Source organism: Saccopteryx leptura, chromosome 11 (assembly GCF_036850995.1).
Source record: "Saccopteryx leptura isolate mSacLep1 chromosome 11, mSacLep1_pri_phased_curated, whole genome shotgun sequence".
In the NCBI taxonomy this organism is placed as follows: Eukaryota; Metazoa; Chordata; class Mammalia; order Chiroptera; family Emballonuridae; genus Saccopteryx; species Saccopteryx leptura.
Genome location: NC_089513.1, coordinates 13,469,980 through 13,489,831, shown reverse-complemented (window position 1 = coordinate 13,489,831; position 19,852 = coordinate 13,469,980). Strand labels below are relative to the sequence as shown.

The window sequence follows — 19,852 nt, the reverse complement described above, 5'->3', positions numbered from 1 at the left end:
CCCCCATCTCGTCTCTGAGCCCTGCCTCTGTTTGGAAGCTAAGTGTGGTTTCCCCTCCGTGGTTCTACAGGTCAGCCCTGTCATCGTCCCTATGTGGACATGTGGGTTAGCCATGGAGCAGGATTGGGGGCTAGCTGAAGATCAGTGTAAGGCCCAGAGGATCGGATAAGAAGAAGAGATCGGTTGGAACAAAACTGGGGAGAGCAGGACAAGAACTGTAGACAGATCTTGAAGATGTAAGCAGAACTACGAGAGGTAATTAAAAGTAAGCAGAAAAGACAGGTGAAGTGTAGACGAGGGAAGATCAGTGATGTCTGATGGATTGATGTTTCTCAACCTTTTCATCCTCTCCAGACTTTTCTCCTCATTGCCCTCATAAAATCCTAATACCACAGGCGCACTGAATTTCTGTCTACATACTGTATTATACACAAAAAGGTTTTCTTGCTTCTGCAAGGACCGTTTTAGCCCTTTTGAGGACAGTAGTGCATCTTGAGAATGCCTGTGGTAGTTATAAAGAAGTAGGCAAAATCCAAACCAAAATAAGTAAAAAGACCTGCCTTTGGGGGAGAAATCAGAAAAAAAAGTAGAAAGATTTTGGATTTATACATTTAAAAAAAAGTAGAATGAATTTTTGTTTTCTAGCAGCTGTTTCAGAGTTAATTCTGCACATTTCCAACAGAAACAGCTATTAACAAAGATTTTTTTTTAAAGTTTCTAAAAAAATAAATCTTAGGAGTTTTCTTTGAAAGTGCTGTGTGCTAGCATTAAGTTGTGCTGGTTTGTGTTTTATTTGGATCATCATTCATTTGGGGCTTTCCCATAAGCTTAGTTATATTAGTTTATTAATTAGAGACTGACTGGTAAAATGTCATTTGTTCCTCCTCTAGAGAATTAAATTAGTAAAATGCTGAGTAAGCAAGATCTCTCCACATAAACACCCTAACCGTCATTTGAGCGCCTGAATCAGGAAGTGAGAGGGGTGGGGGAGGACAGCTATGGCTCCTAGCCCAGAAGTCATTGAAGCTGGAACCTGCAGTCTCAGGGAGAAGGTGCCATCATCAGGGTCTAGACCCAGGCCCTGCTGTTAGAGTCAGAGGACTGCAATGGGCATGCCATTTCCACCAGGTGGCCAGCAGCTTACTCCCACTGGGGTCTTGTTCCTGGCTGGTAAAACCCTTCACAAATCTAACTTAATGAGGTCCTAGCAGCTATAGCAGATGCGATGGCCAGGCAATGCTAAGAAGCAGATGAAACAGACCAACCCTTCTTCCGAAGGCCATTTTGTTTTCTGAAAGGTCAGAGGAAGGACGTTCTTTTGCATATTTTGTCTCTTGGAGGGACAGCAGCAGAAGTGGGGAAAGAATTTAAAATTATACCACAGTACTACAGTACACAGTAACTATACACATTACTACAGCACACAGTAGCTTTTGAGTGGGTTTGCAAAGAGTTTGTGTCTACATTCGCAGTTTGGATAAATATCACCATCTTTGCTAGACCATTTTGAAGCTGAGATCCCAGCTCCTGGCCTTTCCCATACTGAAGGTTGCTGTATCTCAATTGCTTTCGCTGTCTTGTTTTCCCAAAGACTTCCGTATTTGCTTTAGGAACCAGCAAAGGAGGCAAATCTTTAAGATGCAAAATCAATTTAATGATCAGAGTTTGATTCATATCTAAGAGTGACCGGAGTCCTACACTGTGCCAAGGGCCATGGTAACACGAGGGCAGGGGAACTGGGAGGTGTGCACAACCCGGCTCCCTCCAGCCCTGGAGAGCTGACTGGGAGCATCTCTTTCCAGCTCCACATTCTTGTGATGTCACATTGTCAATTTAAAAGCAGCCATGGGGAGAGTATTTACACCACAGAAATTGGAAAACTATATAATTCAGCTCTCTGTCCCTACCCAAGCATATTGTGAAAAACTGACCAGCACACTACAGGATGGGGGTGAGCATTTGTGTGGGGACAGGTAATTTTCCCTAAAAGGAATCACATGACAACTCAGAGGGTGGCCCAGGGGCAGTGTGAATGCCCAGGAGCAGCTAGTTGGGCTGTTGTGGCCCCAGGTGTACACAGTGCCAAAAGAGAGCCCAAAACCGAAACCCTCTTTCCTTTTCATTCAGATGCAAATGAATGGGCTTCTCCTCCTAGACCCCTGGCTCCCTTTGGGAATCTGCTCAGCTAGTCAAAGCGAAAAGAAACAAAACGTGCCATCTAAGTACCAAAAGCAGAAAACCCCACGCCGTTGGCTGAAAGCTAGTCTGATGCTTAAAGGAAGAAGTCTAACCCCAGACTCTCCTCCACATGTTTCCCAGCAAACACCTTTACAGTTGGGTCACTTTCCAAAATGATGCACTGCTGGGTGTCCGTCCCCCAGAGAACTTATCATAGGCCCTACAATCAGGCTGAAATGGCTCATGAATTTTCACTCATTTCTCTGCCATTCCTGAGCTCTCTCTTATTTGATAAGAGAATATTGCTTCTACCACGAGCTCCAGGAGCTATGTCATGCCTTATGGTAGGTCCATCCCCCTGTCACCCCACCCAGATTCGCTTACCTTTAATATCCTGGTGACTGGAAAGTTGCTGGAGAACTGGAGGAAGATACAGAAGAGATTGCCTTCAGTACGAACAAACACACTTACCCAGTAGGGGCCAGTGGCTCTCATTTACTGAAACCGAAAAGCTGAGGTTTACCTTCAGCAGTGAGGTTAAAGTCAGCGGTTGCTCTTCCGTAACTGTTCTTGAGGCAGCAGTGGTAGAGGCCCTGGTCCTTCTGATCGGCTTGAACAATGGTCAAGGACACAGCGGAGTTGTCTCCTGCACTGCAGGGGGCGATATTAACATTGGCACAGGTCATCATTCTGAAGTTCCATTTCCTAACACACTTGAGGTGAAAGGGATGCACGTTCCTGAGACCTCGTGTTTTTTAGCCAACGCGCTGGCTGAAGGTCAAGATCGTGATAAGCTGCTTACATAGTATATTTATCTGTAAGGGACGGTCGGGGAGATTTTGGTTTAACACTCTCGCTCCCATACGCAATGTTAAGACACAGAAACCTTTGGGAGGGCTGCCCATCATTAATAAGGCAAAGAGCCAGAATGGTGAATTCTGGGGGCTGGTCAGGATTCAGCTCAGTTCATTACTAATCCAGGTGACTTGTGCTTGAAGTAAACCTGAAAACATCAGACGCACCTGAAAACCCAGACACAATAAGGGACAAGAAAAGGGGGTCTTTGCTGTTTATAAGTGACTCTTGGAACTCACAGACATGCAGAAAAGACCTCTTAAATCTTGGGACCACAGATCCTCAAACTAGAAGATTTGACATGTTCCTTTTAAATATAGTAAAAATGTAATGATTTTAAAAATTAAAATTTAAAATGTAATTGAAATGACTTTAAATTACATTTTTTAAATGTAATGAAAGGTTACATGATGTCCTAAGGCCATGGAACTCATGATGGCCAAGTCGGGGCAAGAACCCACCATCATTTTTCCTGCCCAGATGCCTGTCTTCCGTCACTTACTCTTTTTGAATACTTTGGGTGTGGAATTTCTGCTCCAGTTTTCCTTTTACTTCCTTTAATGCTTACTTTATTTTAGAACACATTGTGAAACAAGCAACCAGGATAGAAGGTAACCAGAGGCAAATATCGCACCTTCTCTGTGCTTGGGCTATTGATTTTGAGTCTTTTGTCCAGCAGATGGTAGAATCTTCGTGAATTTCTGCAAACTGGCAGCTTAATCTTACATTTCCAGTGTGGTCAGGGAACATCTCGGCTTGGATCTTTCTCAGTAATTCCGGAGCTAGAAATGAGAGATCAGCAGGTCAGCGTTTGTATAGCAGCTGCAAAGAGCTTTATAGGGACAAAAGACTTCCTGCCCTGGCCAGTTGGCTCAGCGGTAGAGCGTTGGCCCGGCATGTGGAAGTCCCATGTTTGATTCCCAGTCAGGGCACACAGGAGAAGTGACTATCTGTTTCTCCACCCCTTCCCCTCTCCTTTCTCTCTCTCTCTCTTCCCCTCTTGCAGCCAAGGCTCCATTGGAGCAAAGTTGGCCCCAGCGTTGAGGATGGTTCCATGGCCTCCACCTCAGGCTCTAGAATGGCTCCAGTTGCAGCGGAGCAACGGCTCAGATGGGAAGAGCATCGCCCCCTGGTGGGCATGCCGGTGGATCCTGGTCGAATGCATGCGAGAATCTGTCTGTCTGCCTCTCCACTTCTCACTTCAGACAAATACCAAAACAGAGAGAGAGAGAAGAAAAAAAGACTTCTCTACCTCACCTCACTTAGTTCTCAGTACAATCCCAGAGACAAGGATAATAATTATGACCCTCGAATGATGGATGACAAAACCAAAGATCTGAGGGGAGGTGTAGCTTGCCTAAACATGACAGAAATGAACAAATGAAATCTAATTACTTTTCATTACTTAAAACCTCTTGAGCAGGGTCTGCAATGCACAGTGTGAAATATATCTTGAGAGACATTTTTTTTAAAAGATGGGAGGAGAAGGATTTTTGATACCTAGTCTCTAAGATCTGGTTCAAACCAAAATGCTTTTAAATGACCACTAGATGCTCCAGGTCAAAATTAGAGCTGGAGATTAGGGAGTAAAATAAAATCTCTATCACCCAAATAATTGTGGTTAAGCCCTCTGGTGGTTAAGGCAACTCAACAACTGTTATTTGCTGAAAAGCATTCATCTTTCCTTGATTACCACTGTCTTTGCTGAGGATTGCTGTTATGTCTGATATCAGTTTCATTAGCAAAAGAGAGGTTTCTGCTTGAATGAAATAGGAGCAATGAGAAAATGATTCCCAGAGTTGGGGAGGAGACCACTGAATATCGCTTTTTAAAATCAGGGATGAGAACCGGGCAAATGTGTAATTACTCATGGTAGCCACGGGGAGGCAACATAAACATTAGAACAGGACAAAGATTGCCGATCCAGCCGGGTGGTCAGAAAAATGCAGTCTGTTGGTTAGAGACCGAGTTCCGTAACACTGCAACTTAGGTAATATAAAATACTATAGAGACTGAGTTCCGTAACACTGCAACCTAGGTAATATAAAATACTATAGAGACCGAGTTCTGTAACACTGCAACCTGGGTAATATAAAATACTATAGAGACCGAGTTCCGTAACACTGCAACCTAGGTAATATAAAATACTATAGAGACCGAGTTCCGTAACACTGCAACCTAGGTAATATAAAATATATAGAGCCACAGTCAAGACAAAGTCATCAACACTGGTGCTTATTGCTCTGTTCCTCACATTCCACTGCTGTGAAATAGTCGGTGCATTGAGCGCCCCCCCCCCCCTTGGTGCCAACAAACACGTGGATGACACAATTCATATTTACAGCCTTATTTTCTTCCCAGGAAGTGATAATGGGCAGCTTGGATAACACATTCTTCAACTACAGGGTAGCTGAGGGTACAAACAATATTAGGGCAGAGAGAATATACCAAGTGTTTATTGATGGCAAACCCATTTCCACTCATTGGGCTCCAATGGTTCCTGCTGGCCATGTGGGTATTCAGGCCCACAGTCTCCAACTCGTGGAGTCTGGACCACGCCCACCTTATCTGGAAAACGTTTCCTCCAGGGCCCTTCCAACATTAGGCAGTGACAGTTTTCATGGGCCCTTCTGTTTGAAACAGGGCTGAGGGCCCATGGATGTGGATGGGGAATTCTGAGGACTCGGTAGGCAAAGAGGGGGAACCCTTCCCCTGGAGCTGAGGGGCCATAGCACTCTGCCCCAGCAACGGGCTTCATCTGCTACAATGTCTTCTCTTCCGACTCTACTGGGTTGCATGGCAAGGGAGAAGAGCTCTGACATAAAGAGGCTAAAATTTGAGTTATGGGATGAAATTTGGGGTTAAAGTGATTCCCGGGCAAAGCAGAAGTGACAGCAGTCACAAGGGCTCTGAGCCTCTAGGGGTCTGAACCCCAGAACAGAGACTCCTGGTGCCTTTCAACTCAGACACAGTGAAGGGTGAGTTGGAAAAAAATTTTATACTCAATTTTGGAAGGAAATCCAATGTTCGACGAAGCCATTTTTAAATGAAAATCAATGATTGAAGAAGAAACTCCCAAATTGTACCTAAATGTTTACTTCTGGAAATCCTGCTTAGTGTGTGGTCTGTTTAATTATTCTAATTAGCTATACTGATTGATGCTTCTGCTTATCTTTTTAAAATACTTTTAAGAGAATGATTAAACAAAAGAGCACCGTGATCACGCTCCGCCGATTAAACATAGTTGTAGGCAGCAATATGGGAGGGTGTTAGAAATGCAATTTCTTGCCTGACTGGGTGGTGGCACAGTGGATGGAGCGTCAGACTAGGATGTGGAGGACCCAGGTTCGAGACCCCGAGGTCACCAGCTTGAGTGCAGGGTCATTGGTTTGCGCAAAAGCTCACCAGCTTGGACCCAAGGTCGCAGGCTCAAGCAAGGGGTCACTCAGTCTGCTGAAGGCCCACGGTCAAGGCACATATGAGAAAGCAATCAATGAACAACTAAGGTGTCGCAAGAAAAAAACTGATGATTGATGCTTCTCATTTCTCTCCATTCCTGTCTGTCCCTATCTATCCCTCTCTCTGACTCTCTCTCTGTCTCAGGAAGGAAAGAAGGAAGGAAGGAAGGAAGGAAGGAAGGAAGGAAGGAAGGAAGGAAGGAAGGAAGGAAGGAAGGAAGGAAGGAAGGAAGGAAGGAAGGAAGGAAGGAAGGAAGGAAGGAAGGAAAGAAAGAAAGAAAGAAAGAAAGAAAGAAAGAAAGAAAGAAAGAAAGAAAGAAAGAAAAGAAATGCAATTTCTCGAGCCCACACTGGAATCGGGAAGCCTGGAGGTGGAGCTCAGCACGGTAGTTTCACAAGCCCACCAGGTGATTCTGAGGCCACTCAAATGGGAAAACCAGGGTTTTTATGTAGAGCTATTTGGTCACAGTTGTCACACCAGTGCCCACCTGGTTGATGCTCACCTTAATCGCAAAGGACCCAGGAGAACACAGGGACTTGACATCTGGTCAACAAAAACCCCAACTGTAACAGGGACAGAAAGCAGCTGAGTCTCACCTTTTCCTTCTCTGTGGCAAGGTGGCTTCTTTGGGTCTTTTTTCTCATCTGTGCGGGGCACTGACGTTTCGAGTTTAGGAATCTTTTTAGGAAAGTTTAATTTCTTTCTGGCGTTTTCCCTTTCTTCCAATCTCAGCCTCAGGGCGGCCACCTTGGACAGAATTTTCTTCTTCACTCCCTCGGCTAAATGTCCACTTCCTGAGGTTTCTTGCCCCTTGGTGACCTCTTCCAGAGCAGGCACTGGGGGTCTGCCCGTCTTGGCTGCCGTGGGCCTCCCCTGCCTGGGCTTTCTCACACGGCCCAGGGTGGGGTCCCGTTGACACGGGTCCGGCAGTGTCATGGGGGCTACCTCTGCCCCACGTTCTCCTGAAACAGATGCCCACATCACTGCCGGGGAGCCAGGTGCACTTGCAGGGTTGGTGTCCCCACTTTGAGGCACCTCTGTGTCGGGCTCCTCGATTGTGTGGCTTACGGAAGAGTGTGTGGTGTTTCCTTCAGGAGGTGATGTAAAAGGCAGCTGAGGGAGGCCCCGAGGAGAGGGCAGGTGCTTCCCACTCTCTCTCTCTCTCTCCCCCCTTTCCTTTGAGTCCCAAAGTGCATGCTGAGGCTCTCTGGTTTCCACTAAATGGTTCTCACTGACGTCACAAACTTGACCTGCGGTGTTGTGAGTGTCAACTCCAACAGAGGCCTGAGTCGTGACTGCAAGACCACTAGGAAGAGGGGAGGGAGGGCAGACAAAGTCTGCTCCGTTGTTTTTACCTGGTTCAGCCTCCCCTGAGCCTCTCTCAAGGCATTCTGGCTCCTGGCTTCTGCTGAGTCCCCTCGGAATTGTGTCCCCACATTCATCAAGATGTGGAACTTGCATGACAGCAGGCTGGACTTCCACTTTGGCTTCAGCACATTGACCTTGTTCAGCCTCCCTGCCCACACTGGCTTCTTGGTTTCGGTTGGTGCTGTTTTCACTTGGAATGGTTTCCCCACTTTGCTGGGGGCATGGGACTGGCGAGAGGGCAGGTGGGACTTCCACCCTCCGGCCCAAGTTTCCATCATTCCATTCACTGTCCTCTCTGACGCCCCGCAGCGGGGATTCGGAAGGCTCCCGGGTCTGCGCCCCGGCCCACTCCACCAGCCCCGTCTCATCGATGGGGTCGACAGAGGACTCGAGGATTTGGGGGCAGCTAAGAGACTGTTTAAAGAAGGCAGGGTGCTCCAGACTGAGTTGGGTTTGACTCACATTGTTACCATTTTCCTGCCCTCTGGTTTTAGAACTCTCTGATGGCAAACTTGTGACACATAAATACTTTTCATCCACTGGGTCCACCGATGACTCCAGGAATCGGGGTTGGTTCAAATACTGGGAAGAAAGACAGCTCCATTTTGTGCGCCTGACTGGTCCTTCCTCTTTGTGGATTTCTCTGTGATTAGCAAGGGCTGAGCCAGACTCACCCTGAGGGCTACCAGCCAATGCTGTCCGTTCAGAGGGGTCCAGTTCAGGCCCGGTAGCACCTGCCTTTAACATGTCCGCTACAGCCCAGACCCTGTTGGGAGCCGTGGCACCAGCTTCTGACTCCTTGCACTCAGAACCTGTCAGTTGTCTTGGTGGCCAGGCCTCTGAAACGGAAGCCTCTAGAATGATAACCTTGGGCTTGTTGCCTGCTTTCCAACGTCCTGGTCCACTCTCTGTTGACTGCTCCAGAAGGTTATTAGAGGGAGGCAGGCTGTCATCTTCCACAGGAGCTTGAGCCATGGACACGCCGGCCCCCAGGCCTGGGCTCTGAGTTCTTTCCTCCCTGGAGTCTGCTGATGAGCGGTCCGCGGGCCCCGGGGCTGTTTCCCCTTGTGCAGCAGATGTCAGAGGCCAGCTTTCTCGGGCGTTATCTTCAGAAAGAGAGCCCTGGAGGGACAGGCTCTCCTGTGGGATCCTCTGTGTTCTTTCACTTCCTTTTTCCTGGACATTCTCTTCAGGGCCCGTATTGTCTGCTCTGTCCAGGGTCTGGCTCTTATCTCCTGACTGGTTATCAGTCTGAGGAAGGAAATTGCTACAGGAGTCTCCCTCTGGGGGCAGGGAAACACAGGCGTGGACTCCTGGTCCGCTGGGAGCCACACAGAACTTGCGTGGAGATTTGGTGGTGGAGCCATTTAAAATAAGACCTGGCTGTACATTGGAAGGAAGGTGACAAATATCTCCATCTGGTGCCTGAGGTGAGCTCTCCTCGGGGCCATCTGCATGGCTCTTCTCAGCAACTGAAGCAGGGAGGTACTTGGCTGGGTGGACTTGGGTGGCGATAATAAGAGTTGGTGTGTCCCCACTCTCCTTGGTCACCTGACGACACTCCAGATTAGCAGTTAACGTGGTTGGCGTCTCCTGAGGAAACTTCACCACTGAACTCTGACTGGTTGGCATGTCTGTGGTGTCCAGGGCGCTGGCACTGGGGCTATCCTCACCTTTAGCCCACCCAGAAGAATTCTCAGAGGAGGGAGGCTGTCCTTCCTCAAGCCCTCCTGAGATGCTGAGGCTCGGCTGCTCCTGTCCAGTGGAGGCCGACCTGGAAGTGGACTTCTCCACCTTGGCTAGGTGTCCCCCTGTGGCGCTGTCACTGGCTTTTTGGGAAATGGTCCAGGAGAGAGTGTTGCTAGGTGGAGGAAGCACAGCTGAGTTCCCCTCCTTGTGGCCTTCCCCTGTAGGCTGTGGAGGCTCAGAGCCTTGTGTTTGACAAACAACAGCCATGGTCTCATCCTCAGGAAAGTGTAAAGCAGATACTTTGCTTTGACCTTCTGCCAGCTCCAAGTCCGTGGAGCAAATTTCTTGAGGCAAATATTTATGAACTGGGGCTCCAACAGGGGAATCCCTGGGGTCGCACGTTCCTTGGATGCCTGCTTCAAGACGCTCCATCAAACACTCTGCTTCTCCACTCTCTGGCCTATGGCACACAGTTTCCAGGGAGGGGACAATATTTACAGGTGCAAGAGAAGCAACAGAGAGAGCCTCAGGCTCCCCGGGAACACTGCCACCCTCCCGGGAGAGACACACTGACGGCTCACAAGGGGACATAGCTGCATGGTTGACATCTGGGAGATTCTTGCCCTGCCCTTGGTCTTCCCAGGAATGTCCAGGCATGTTGACTTCTCTGTCTTGGTTTTCTTCACGCTGTGGGCTTTGAGTACAGCTTTCTGTCTCCAGGTGTCGAGTCAATGAAGCATTCTCCTCATCCAGCCCACCCAAGTTGGGGAAGGCATCTGTCGTGGTCCCGGTAAATGCAGCCTCCTCCCGGGCAGGCTCTGAGAAAGCTGGCACCCAGCTGGGAAAGAGTGTCTCCCCGACTGTTTCCTGAAGTCGCACCTAGGAAGATGGAAAGGGATATTAATAGGCCTGTTCCCGGGAGAGCCCACAGTAGGCAGAACCGCAATCACAAAAGTGTTCATCTGTGAGGACTGTAATAATGCAGCAAGAAGAGCAGCCGGAGTGACCGAAACCTGAACATTAATCTGCAGACTTGCGTAGCTATTACAGACGCCCCAAGAAATGCAAATTTAAGCAACTGTATGTTCTAGGGGACCCTTGGTCACATTGCCCATTATAAGCAAAAAGTCTTCTGACAATCATCAGTCAATGATTTTTTTTTCTCTCCTGGGGATAAAAAAGATGAAAATAAGTGGAATGTTAACTACTGTGATCAAGTAAGTCCTAAGAGCTTGTGTGTACCTTTCCAGAAAGATAAATGACACATGATCATAACAAATGAAAAATGCAGTGTTTGTAAAGTAGCAATGAGTAGTTTTTGTCCTCAAATATGACAGCTTACTGGTTAGTAATGTTACTAAAAAACAGGAGGGCCCGTCTTTTGACCCCACCTCTGATGAAGTAATAGGGTTATAATTGGCCATCAGCACTGCCAATTATTTCTGCCCCAGGTAGGTTATAAAATCTTGGCATGTCTCCTCCACTTTAAAACAGATGCCCTGTGGCTGGTAAACTATAGCATCAAGAAATTGGGGGCCCTGGCCCTGGCCGGTTGGCTCAGTGGTAGAGTGTTGGCCTGGCGTGCAGGAGTCCAGGGTTCGATTCCCAGCCAGGGCACACAGGAGAAGCGCCCATCTGCTTCTCTACCCCTCCCCCTCTCCTTCTTCTCTGTCTCTCTCTTCCCCTCCTGCAGCCAAGGCTCCATTGGAGCAAAGTTGGCCCGGGCACTGAGGATGGCTCTATGGCCTCTGCCTCAGGTGCTAGAATGGCTCTGGTTGCAACAGAGCAATGCCCCAGATGGGCAGAGCATTGCCTCCTGGTGGGCATGCTGGGTGGATCCCAGTCGGGTGCATGCGGGAGTCTGTCTGACTGCCTCCCCGTTTCCAACTTCAGAAAAATAAAAAATAAAAGAAATAGGGGGCCCAGGACTGCTTAGGTTTTTGTACAGAGAAAGAAAGTCAAGAGAAAGGGAGAGAGAGAAAGTGGGAGGAGGAGGAAAGAAAGAATGAACCGGTCTCACATGGTGAGGAGTGAACCCATCATGATACTATTTGAATGATATTGTTCAAGAAGCAGCAAACCCTTTGACTAAATTGTGCCTCTTAAAACTTCTAGCTCATCGAGTATTTCAACACATGTCAAAATTATGCCCAGCTAAGAAGAATGGAACTGCTGCTGATTTTCGGCAAGTATACCCATCTTTGCCCCAGGACTCCTGCTTTAGAGCAGCCCAGTTCAAACACGCAGGAATGGAGGCTGGGCTTAAGGAGGGAAGGAGTAGTCTCTCCCGCATGTGACAAAGTAGAGCTAGAGTGTTCCTCCTGTGCACATGCAGCTCCAGTGTGCTGAGGCTTCGTTTTCTCAACGCAGGTGAGAATCGTCACTCCCTGTCCCCATGGCCAGGGGGACAGAGGACAACAGCCTAGCACAGCTCCCTCCACAGTACCCAGGGCTGCTTATTGCTGCAGGGATTCACCTCCCATTGTCTCCTTAAAGCTACCCTGGTGTTCGTTTAACCCAGAATTTATTGGCATGAAAGTGTTAACTGAACAAGAAGAAATATGGTATAATTTCTTGGGCTATTAATGCCACAAGAGCTCATGGATTCAACGAGTATTTACTTAATGCCTCCAGTGTCCAAGGGGGACTCCAGGGATGAGGGTTCCATAGGGCCAAAGCCCCATCTACAGGGTATTCCCACTCCATGTTGTATTCAAGGCCTGTCACAGGGTTAGCACCAAGTGTCACATGTTAGCACCAAGCAGGTGTCACACGTTAGCACCCAGCAGGTGCTGCATAAGCACTTGCTGAAAGACAGTGGAAGTGAGTAAGCCACGCACCATGGATTTACTCTTTCTCTATATCCTTTTTCTTTCTCATCATATTAAAAGCGAAAACAGGAAAGATCATCTCTGGGAAATATGAAGCAAGGTTCTCAAAAGTGTTGAGGGGTTTAATGTGTACACGGTCTCACCTCTATACCCGAACATCTACAACACATGTAGAGAATGTTCTTTGTGTTTACTATTTTGGTTCAAATTTTTTTTTGTAACAGACTATAGCACAAATATACTAAAATATCAAGCGCAAACGTGTGGGTGGCTGCCTGGTCATTATCTGCGATGTGCAAGGTCACTGTCTGATCAAAACCACCATGGCCCTCTCTTGGGCCTTCAGCTCCTGCCTGGATTTCCACTACCTATGTCAGTCCTTTATTTTAAGATCTTGCCATCATCACAAGGTCATCAGTGCCAACAGACATTTGTGGAGTAGTGGCCATGTATAGAATTCTCTGCCTGGCACCGGACATATTCCTCCAAAGGGCTCAAGTTTAAAAAGCCAGTCGGAGGTTGCCCACTCATTCCTGCCTGCTACCATACCAGCAGAGTTCTTGGCTGATAACTGAGAGGAGGTGAGCACCCAGAGAAGGTAAAACACGGATAGGTAAGCCTTGATGAGGGTGAGTTTGGTGACTGGGATACACTGTCTCAGCCACGGTTCACAAAGCAGTCATGTTCTTGTGAAGGTAGACTCACCCCTCCTCTCTGGCTTTTAAAATAAAATCCCATTTTAAAATAGCCTGGTGAAGTCCCCCATGTATAAAAATATGGCAAATCCTTGACCGGGTGAATTCATCCACTCGTCAAACTTTTGCAGAGCCTCCACTGTGTACAGAACTCTGTTCTCAGCACCAGGGAAGCATCAGCGACCATAACTAAGACTTCCGGCCTTTTGGAAGATATGTGCAAGGGACAAACCATATAAGCGGTCCACTACTAATGGGAAAGTCCATAAATTTGATTTTAACTAATCAGTAAGGTTTGCGCAAAGTGGAGCCTTTCACAGCCCAGGGCGTACTTGAGAGGGCTCGTAGCACGGTTCCGAGGGACGGGCCCTGTGGAGCTGCTGCAGAGGCGAACTCCGAGAGAAAGAGAAACCCCTGCCCTGCCCCTGTCAGACAATTCAGACCTTTGTTTTAGGAGGAGAGCGCCTAGTTAAGTCATTCTGAAAAAACTCCAGCACGTGCTTCTCCTGCTGCTCAGCTCTTCTCATCATGGAGTGAGTCGTAAGACTTGGGAGGCTTTGTTATGTAGACAAATTGTTCTTATTCAAGTAAAAAGAAGAAGAGTTCGGGCTCCAGGAAGAAACCCAGTGTGGTGTGTGGAGTGTGGACTTGGAGGACTGGTCACCCGGGTTAAGTTAAGTTCAATACTTCCTTGCATGATCCCAAGCAACCTCTTTGGCCCCTCTGACTCTCTGTCTCCTCCTCTAGGCCTAAGCACATGCACATTGGCCCCATCCCGTCAGGTGCCTGTCACTCACTGACAGCAGTTTCCCTTGTTCTCTGTCAAAAGCAAGTAGCAGCCAAGGCAGAGAGAGAACTGAGCAACCCTGAGGCACAGAGCCTGTGCTTTGGGCTCTGTGTGGGCCTTCTCACTTGATTGGCAAAATGAATCTGAAATACTGACCCTCCTATCTCTTTCTTCCTGATGAGCTGAATAGCCAGGATCCAATCAAAAGACAGAAACCACAGAGTGGGTTACATAACCACAGAGTGGGCAGCTGCATATAAAGAAATGTTCACTACAATGAAGAGTAACTAGAAGACGCAGGGACACCCTCACTGGAGCAGGTACACGCAGGCCACCAGGGAGCCGAGAAGCTTGCTGGTGCAGCCAGGCCAGAGCTGGTCTGGAGCTGCAGGAATCTAGGGCACTGAGGGGAGAGGCCGAGGCCTTCAGAGCAGGTGGGCTACACGTGTGGCGTAGAGAGGGAACGACGGTCCTGGGTGTCTGGGGCCATGGGTGATGGTGTATACGCAGGTCCTGCAGGGGCGTCCAGACGGAGACTGATGTTGGCCCAGGCAGGAGGCCTTCAGAGCCGGCGGGCCACGCCAAGCTCAGATTTCTGAGTAACGAGGGCTGTAGGAAGGTTATCACAGTGCCAGGGTGACAGGGTCACAGACGGACCATCCTCTGGGCTCCATGGCTGGGACAGACTCTATGGAGGACCACAACCCATATCACAGACCCACTAATGCTGAAAATGACAGGAGCCATCTTCTTCCTACAGTGTCCGACCAGCACCCTCTGCCGAGAAAGCTTCACATCGAGCTTATTTTAAGAGAAATGGTGGACAGAATTCTATCACTGAGCATTAACAACATGAGATCGCTGATGATCAGGGGTTAGCAATCGCTGCATGGTTTCACAGTCAATGGCAAAACCAGGATTTACAGCCAAGCCTTTCCAACCCAGCTTTTCTAACACAAAAAGTTAAGACAAAACCCCAAAAAGGGCTGGGAAACCCCTTAATTTAAACTCAGAACTTCTGAGCACTGGCAGCACTGGTATAAGGCTATAATGGCCCTTCTGACACGCAACGTGATCACGGGTTTACTCATCAGCCTTCACAAGCTCTAAGGGCAGGGGCACCGTGCTGCTCATCTCTGGACTTCCAGAACCATGGGCATAGTAGGGGCTCGATTAATTTTGCTAAATGGGTAAGCCAATGAATGACCACAAGGAGGGGAAGGGGAAGCCAAGTCCAGTAGCACTTCTAAACCTGCCCTTGAAAGCAGCATTCATCTGCGGGCACAGCACCATCCAATGCCATCTCTGTCCAACATGCCTCCCATTGTGCAAACACATTTTCATGCATTGGCCTTTGCAGAACTTCTGCCTCCTCAGTGTGTCCGCCATGGACCCCGGGGAAAGGTGTGTTGCCCGCTGTCCACCCTGCGTTGTTTAGGGTTAGACACCTCTTCCTCAAGGGGAGTGTCCTGGATGCCAACAACAGTGCACGACACTAATTTGAGTCACCCACAACAGACGGTTGTATGACACAAGATCCCTCTGCTCAAAGAGCGTATAAGCCAGCTGAAGAGGGAAGATGTGCATGGGAAAGATAAGGAAATAGCCATTCTTGACAAGTTGTGCTAATGGCCAAATGGATGGCACTTGACTAACAGCACTGCTCCAGCGGAGGACGGAAGGTCACACTGCCTCTTCCTCTTCCGCTCGATGGACAAGATCCCCCTGGTGCAAAAACTGAGGCTGCACTCTTAAATTATATGTAGCTACGCTTAGATAATTCTTGAACGTTTCAGTGTGGTCCCGGGAACCTTCTCTACTGAGTACAGTGGGCAGTCGATGGGGCAATGCTGTTTATTGACTAACTCAACAGCATCCTGGTCCTTGTCCCTTGGTGGCTCCAATTAAAGTAACTGGAAAACGACACTCTCACCACCCCTGTACAGTAAGACAGAGCCAAGGGGTCAGTTCTGGGCAGTGAGATATAAGGGGAATTCCGAGGAGGGCTTTCTGGAAAGGCTTTGCTTTGCTTCTGGCAGGTACAGATATGGTAGACACTTTGTCTACCCCCTGCCTTCTCCCGGTAACAAGGATGTGACTCCTGGCACTGCAGCTGCCATCGTCCCGTCAGGAGGCAACCAGCCCACAAATGAAGAGCCAATACACCGTGGCTGGTGGAGCCAAAAGCGAGAAAGGATCTGGGAGCTCACGGGCATCCTTGAGCCACTGCAACAACGCGGAAACATTCCACATCCAGGCTTCCTGCGACATGAAAAGCAGAGGTCCTCACCTCTGGAGGCCACTGTCCATGGGTTATTTCATTAACTGCAGCTGAAAGCAGCCCTAATGGACACCAGAGGACAATATCTTGCTGAGGGTGAGGGAGAAGGCATGTGAGGTTCACCCTGGAGCCCTTCTGGGGGAGGAATTAGTTTGAAGGGCAGTATCACAAAGGGCAAAGGGCTGGTCAAGATGCCAAGGGATCAAAAGGGCCTGAGGCAAGATGAATGTGAAGTCCAGTGGGGGAGGGAGAATGGGGAAATGTGAGAAGTTGGGTCATCAAAGGAGAAGCCATGGTTCTGAAAGCCAACAGCCCCCCGGGGCCAGGAGGGCCGAGGTCTCAGCTCTTTGCTTCACTGCCAGCACCTCCGTGTGCCCCTCGGCGACAGCTTTCTTTCTCTAAACCCTGTTTCTTTTTAAATGTTCTTTGAATGTTCTTTCCTCCTTATCTGGACTAGATACAAATGGCACCATGTTCTTCTACACTTGTCTGCACATCATCAATTTCCACCTCTGGTTCCAGGAAGCTCCAACTGGGACCTTCACCACTCCCTAACCTCCTGGCCACGGCAGCCTCGCCCACAGCTAACCTTTCCTAAGTATCTGCTGAGCCCTCACTACAGACCTGGGGTCATTCGTCATCTGATAGATCAAATCCATACCACCTGGGTCTGCAATGCTGAAAACAGCCCGGTCCCCAGCCAAAGAAAGCTTAAAGGCAATCTAAAATATTTCAGGAACTTGAGTTTATTTTTAGGTGTTGCTGGGTTGCCCAGAAAAGAGCTTCACTTAAAGGCTTTGAATGTGAAAATAACACATAATAAAAAAATAAACACTCATCTGAAGTCCCCAATCCTGAAACCAGATCCTGAACACCCCTGTCATTTGACCAGTTCACCACCATGCCGTCCCCTCCCGGGGGATGGAAAATCTGCAGCCGGCCACTGCTCTAATCCTGCCCTCATTTCTTGAGGAAGTAGTAGGGTTTGTAAAATGCCAGTGTGATCTCTTGCTGGGGGTGGACAGGGTTTCCATGAGGCATACCCTTTCCCAGGGCTTGGGGGCTCTGCACATTCAGTGGACTCTGCCTGCTGACACCGTGTGAGAGAAAGGACACTGGACCGAGAGCCAGGAGCTGTGTTGTGTTTATTGTGCATCTCGGGCGACACCAGGCCAGGAGCAGAATTGCTGCAACAATAACAATCACTAAGCCCTATGTAAGCCTTCACACATGGCGGGCACTGTGCTGTGCTTCACACGCATCAATGCAGTGGTTATGTTAGTAAAATGGCATAGAAATCTATGCCTTTGGGACTTTGGGTTGTGTCATGTTAGGGAGAAATATCCCAGCTCCGCCGGTACATGAGAGGGCCATTCTGTGATAAAGCCCCAGGTACATGGGTCAGAAAAGCAGCTGTCTTCCTTTCTCGAGGCATTTTTATTCTCCTGCTGCTGGGAGATGTGAGGAGAGCCTTGGTGTCCCTAAGGGCACTGGAGATAGGCCCACGTGAAAACCGGAGCTGGGAGGGCCAGCGGTGTTTTCTGGAACCCCAGCAGGCACTTCCGAACAGTCTTTGGGTTTCTTGCTGTGTCTGGAAGGGACTGGACTCGGACGAGGAGTGAAAGGAGAGTGGCAGGGGTGGGAAGAGGGTTGGGACTCAGAAAAGCCAGGGCTGGGTCCTGGATGCGCGGTGACATGGGAGATGGCATCAGGGAAGTCACTGGATCTCTCTGGGGTGGTTTCTTCCACAGTAAAGTGAGAGGGTTGAGAGTATGTCTTGGCTCCATGGCCTTGGTGTTCCATGACTTGCTGCCATGTTAACAACACAAACATTGAAATAGGGCTTAAACCTCACCTTCCACGTGGCACCGGGTTCTCCTTTGATTCCTAAGGCTTCGAGAGCTAACTCTATAACTAGGAGTTATTAGGGGAAAGGACACAGCATGTCACCATATGTAGACTGACCCAGAATAAGGCAGTGGGGGCCCCAGGGAGAGGCAGGGAAGAGACAGTGGTCTGGAGAGCAGGTCGCCATGGGACACACACACTCCTTGGGATTCTGGCTCTTATCCTGCCCCTCCTTGTGGCTTTCCCCTCCTCTATGCTGTAAGTGGGCTGCACCGTGTTACATGGGCCCTGAAGCTGATCTCAAGAGTTCTGGAGGCTCAGAGACCTAGTCCCAGCCAATAAAATCATCACAGCCCCAAAACAGACAATTGGTGGCCATTGGCCCCCAGTTTTGCTACCCTTTTTTTGGGTTGAGGTAAATCATGGCTTCTTTTTTCCCAGGAAATCTTTTTACCCACACAAATTTGTGCATAATTTCAGGGGCTGAGAGACCGTTTTGAGCCCACTGATCCCCACTTCAGGGCCCCTGGACCATGGAATGAATCCCTGCTGTCAGTCATGAGCTGGGACGCGTGAGTTGCGTCGTATTGTTTACTTCCCACAGCCCGAAACTTCTCTGCAGACTGGGTAACGGGGGGCAGGGGGTGTGAAGCCTTACTCTGGTTCCAGGACAGTGTTTTCAAATCAGTATCCCTCTTCACCGTTTCTAGAATTTGTGAGCAAGATCAAAACCGAAGTAGTCGCAATTACCGTACTACACTGACAATAATACCTTGTACACAGCAAGTTCTTGTAAACTTTAGAAACAGGAAATACTTGTCACAGTTACTACACTACAACTTTGCCTATTCAGCATGACTTCAAAGTATACAGTAACGATGGCAATTGGCACTTGGAAAATCTGAATGTAAACATAAATACAGGCAGGCCACCTGTCTCAGATGGTCCTCACCTGAAACAAGGAGAAAATGCATACTTGGGTAATATGCCATAAGTCTCTTCTAATAAATAGGAGGACAGTTATATGTCCTCGGGTGTGGCTTCTGTTTATACACAACTGTCCCCTCAAAGCATCCCAGTCTAGGAAGGTATGGAAACCCAGCAGGCAGGAGCAGTAACCCAGTAGAAGTCAGAGACGGTTTCATTCAGCAGAAGAAACCAAAGTGCCTGGGATAGTGAGATCCATGCAGGAAGGACGGGGTTAGTCTTGTTCAACATGGTGCAAGGCACATGGTAGGCGCTCATAAAATAGGTCACAGGAGCGAACATCCATCCCACCTGCTCTTGGTCCCGTGTCAACATAGACAGGAAGGCCTTGCCCCTTCAGAGCCTGGTTCTCTTCTCATTCTCTGTCACTCTGTCTGTGCAGATGTTGACCTCCTACCTGAACCACTGCCCGACAGCCCTGTGCTTTGGTTAACACATGTTTTCTACGGAATGTAACTCTTCTTCATCACTAATAATTTGGTGCTTGGTTGCCCTCGGTCTTCTTTAGATCTAAACTGAAGCCCTCTGTTTTCTTTGGAGCAGAGAGAGAAGCAGGTCTTGTGTTTATCACGAACACACTGAAGTTTCCAATATATCCTCCCCGGAAGACATCAGCCTGGTTGTACTTGTGGACACCAGGCGCTAATGGTGGTGACGCCCAGTGACTCTGGGCACAGAGTGGTGCAATCACAAGCGCAGCTGAAGGGTTAAGTTTCAAATACCTACACTTGAAAGACAAGGGAGTCAAAGGCAGGAAGTGGGGAGAGGCATGGTGCAGAGCAACTGGAAATTCAGAGAGCTCTTTGATGAAGCCATCACAATCAACTTTCCCCTGATAGATGGAAGGAAAAAGATTATTCACAAAGAGGCTTCT

At 48.7% G+C, this 19,852-nt stretch overlaps 1 protein-coding gene across 2 annotated transcripts in view; it reads right to left on the bottom strand.

The window, feature by feature from the left end:
- The window catches only part of ALPK2 (alpha kinase 2), a 101,854-nt gene that overhangs the window by 15,718 nt on the left and 66,284 nt on the right, over positions 1-19,852 (bottom strand). For both annotated transcript variants that reach the window (XM_066352762.1, XM_066352763.1), the window contains 4 exons: positions 7,089-10,428; positions 3,668-3,815; positions 2,702-2,829; positions 2,563-2,598 (listed from right to left, as the gene is read on the bottom strand). In XM_066352762.1, the coding sequence (XP_066208859.1) occupies positions 2,563-2,598; positions 2,702-2,829; positions 3,668-3,815; positions 7,089-10,428 (3,652 nt within the window). The remainder of the gene's footprint in view (positions 1-2,562; positions 2,599-2,701; positions 2,830-3,667; positions 3,816-7,088; positions 10,429-19,852) is intronic.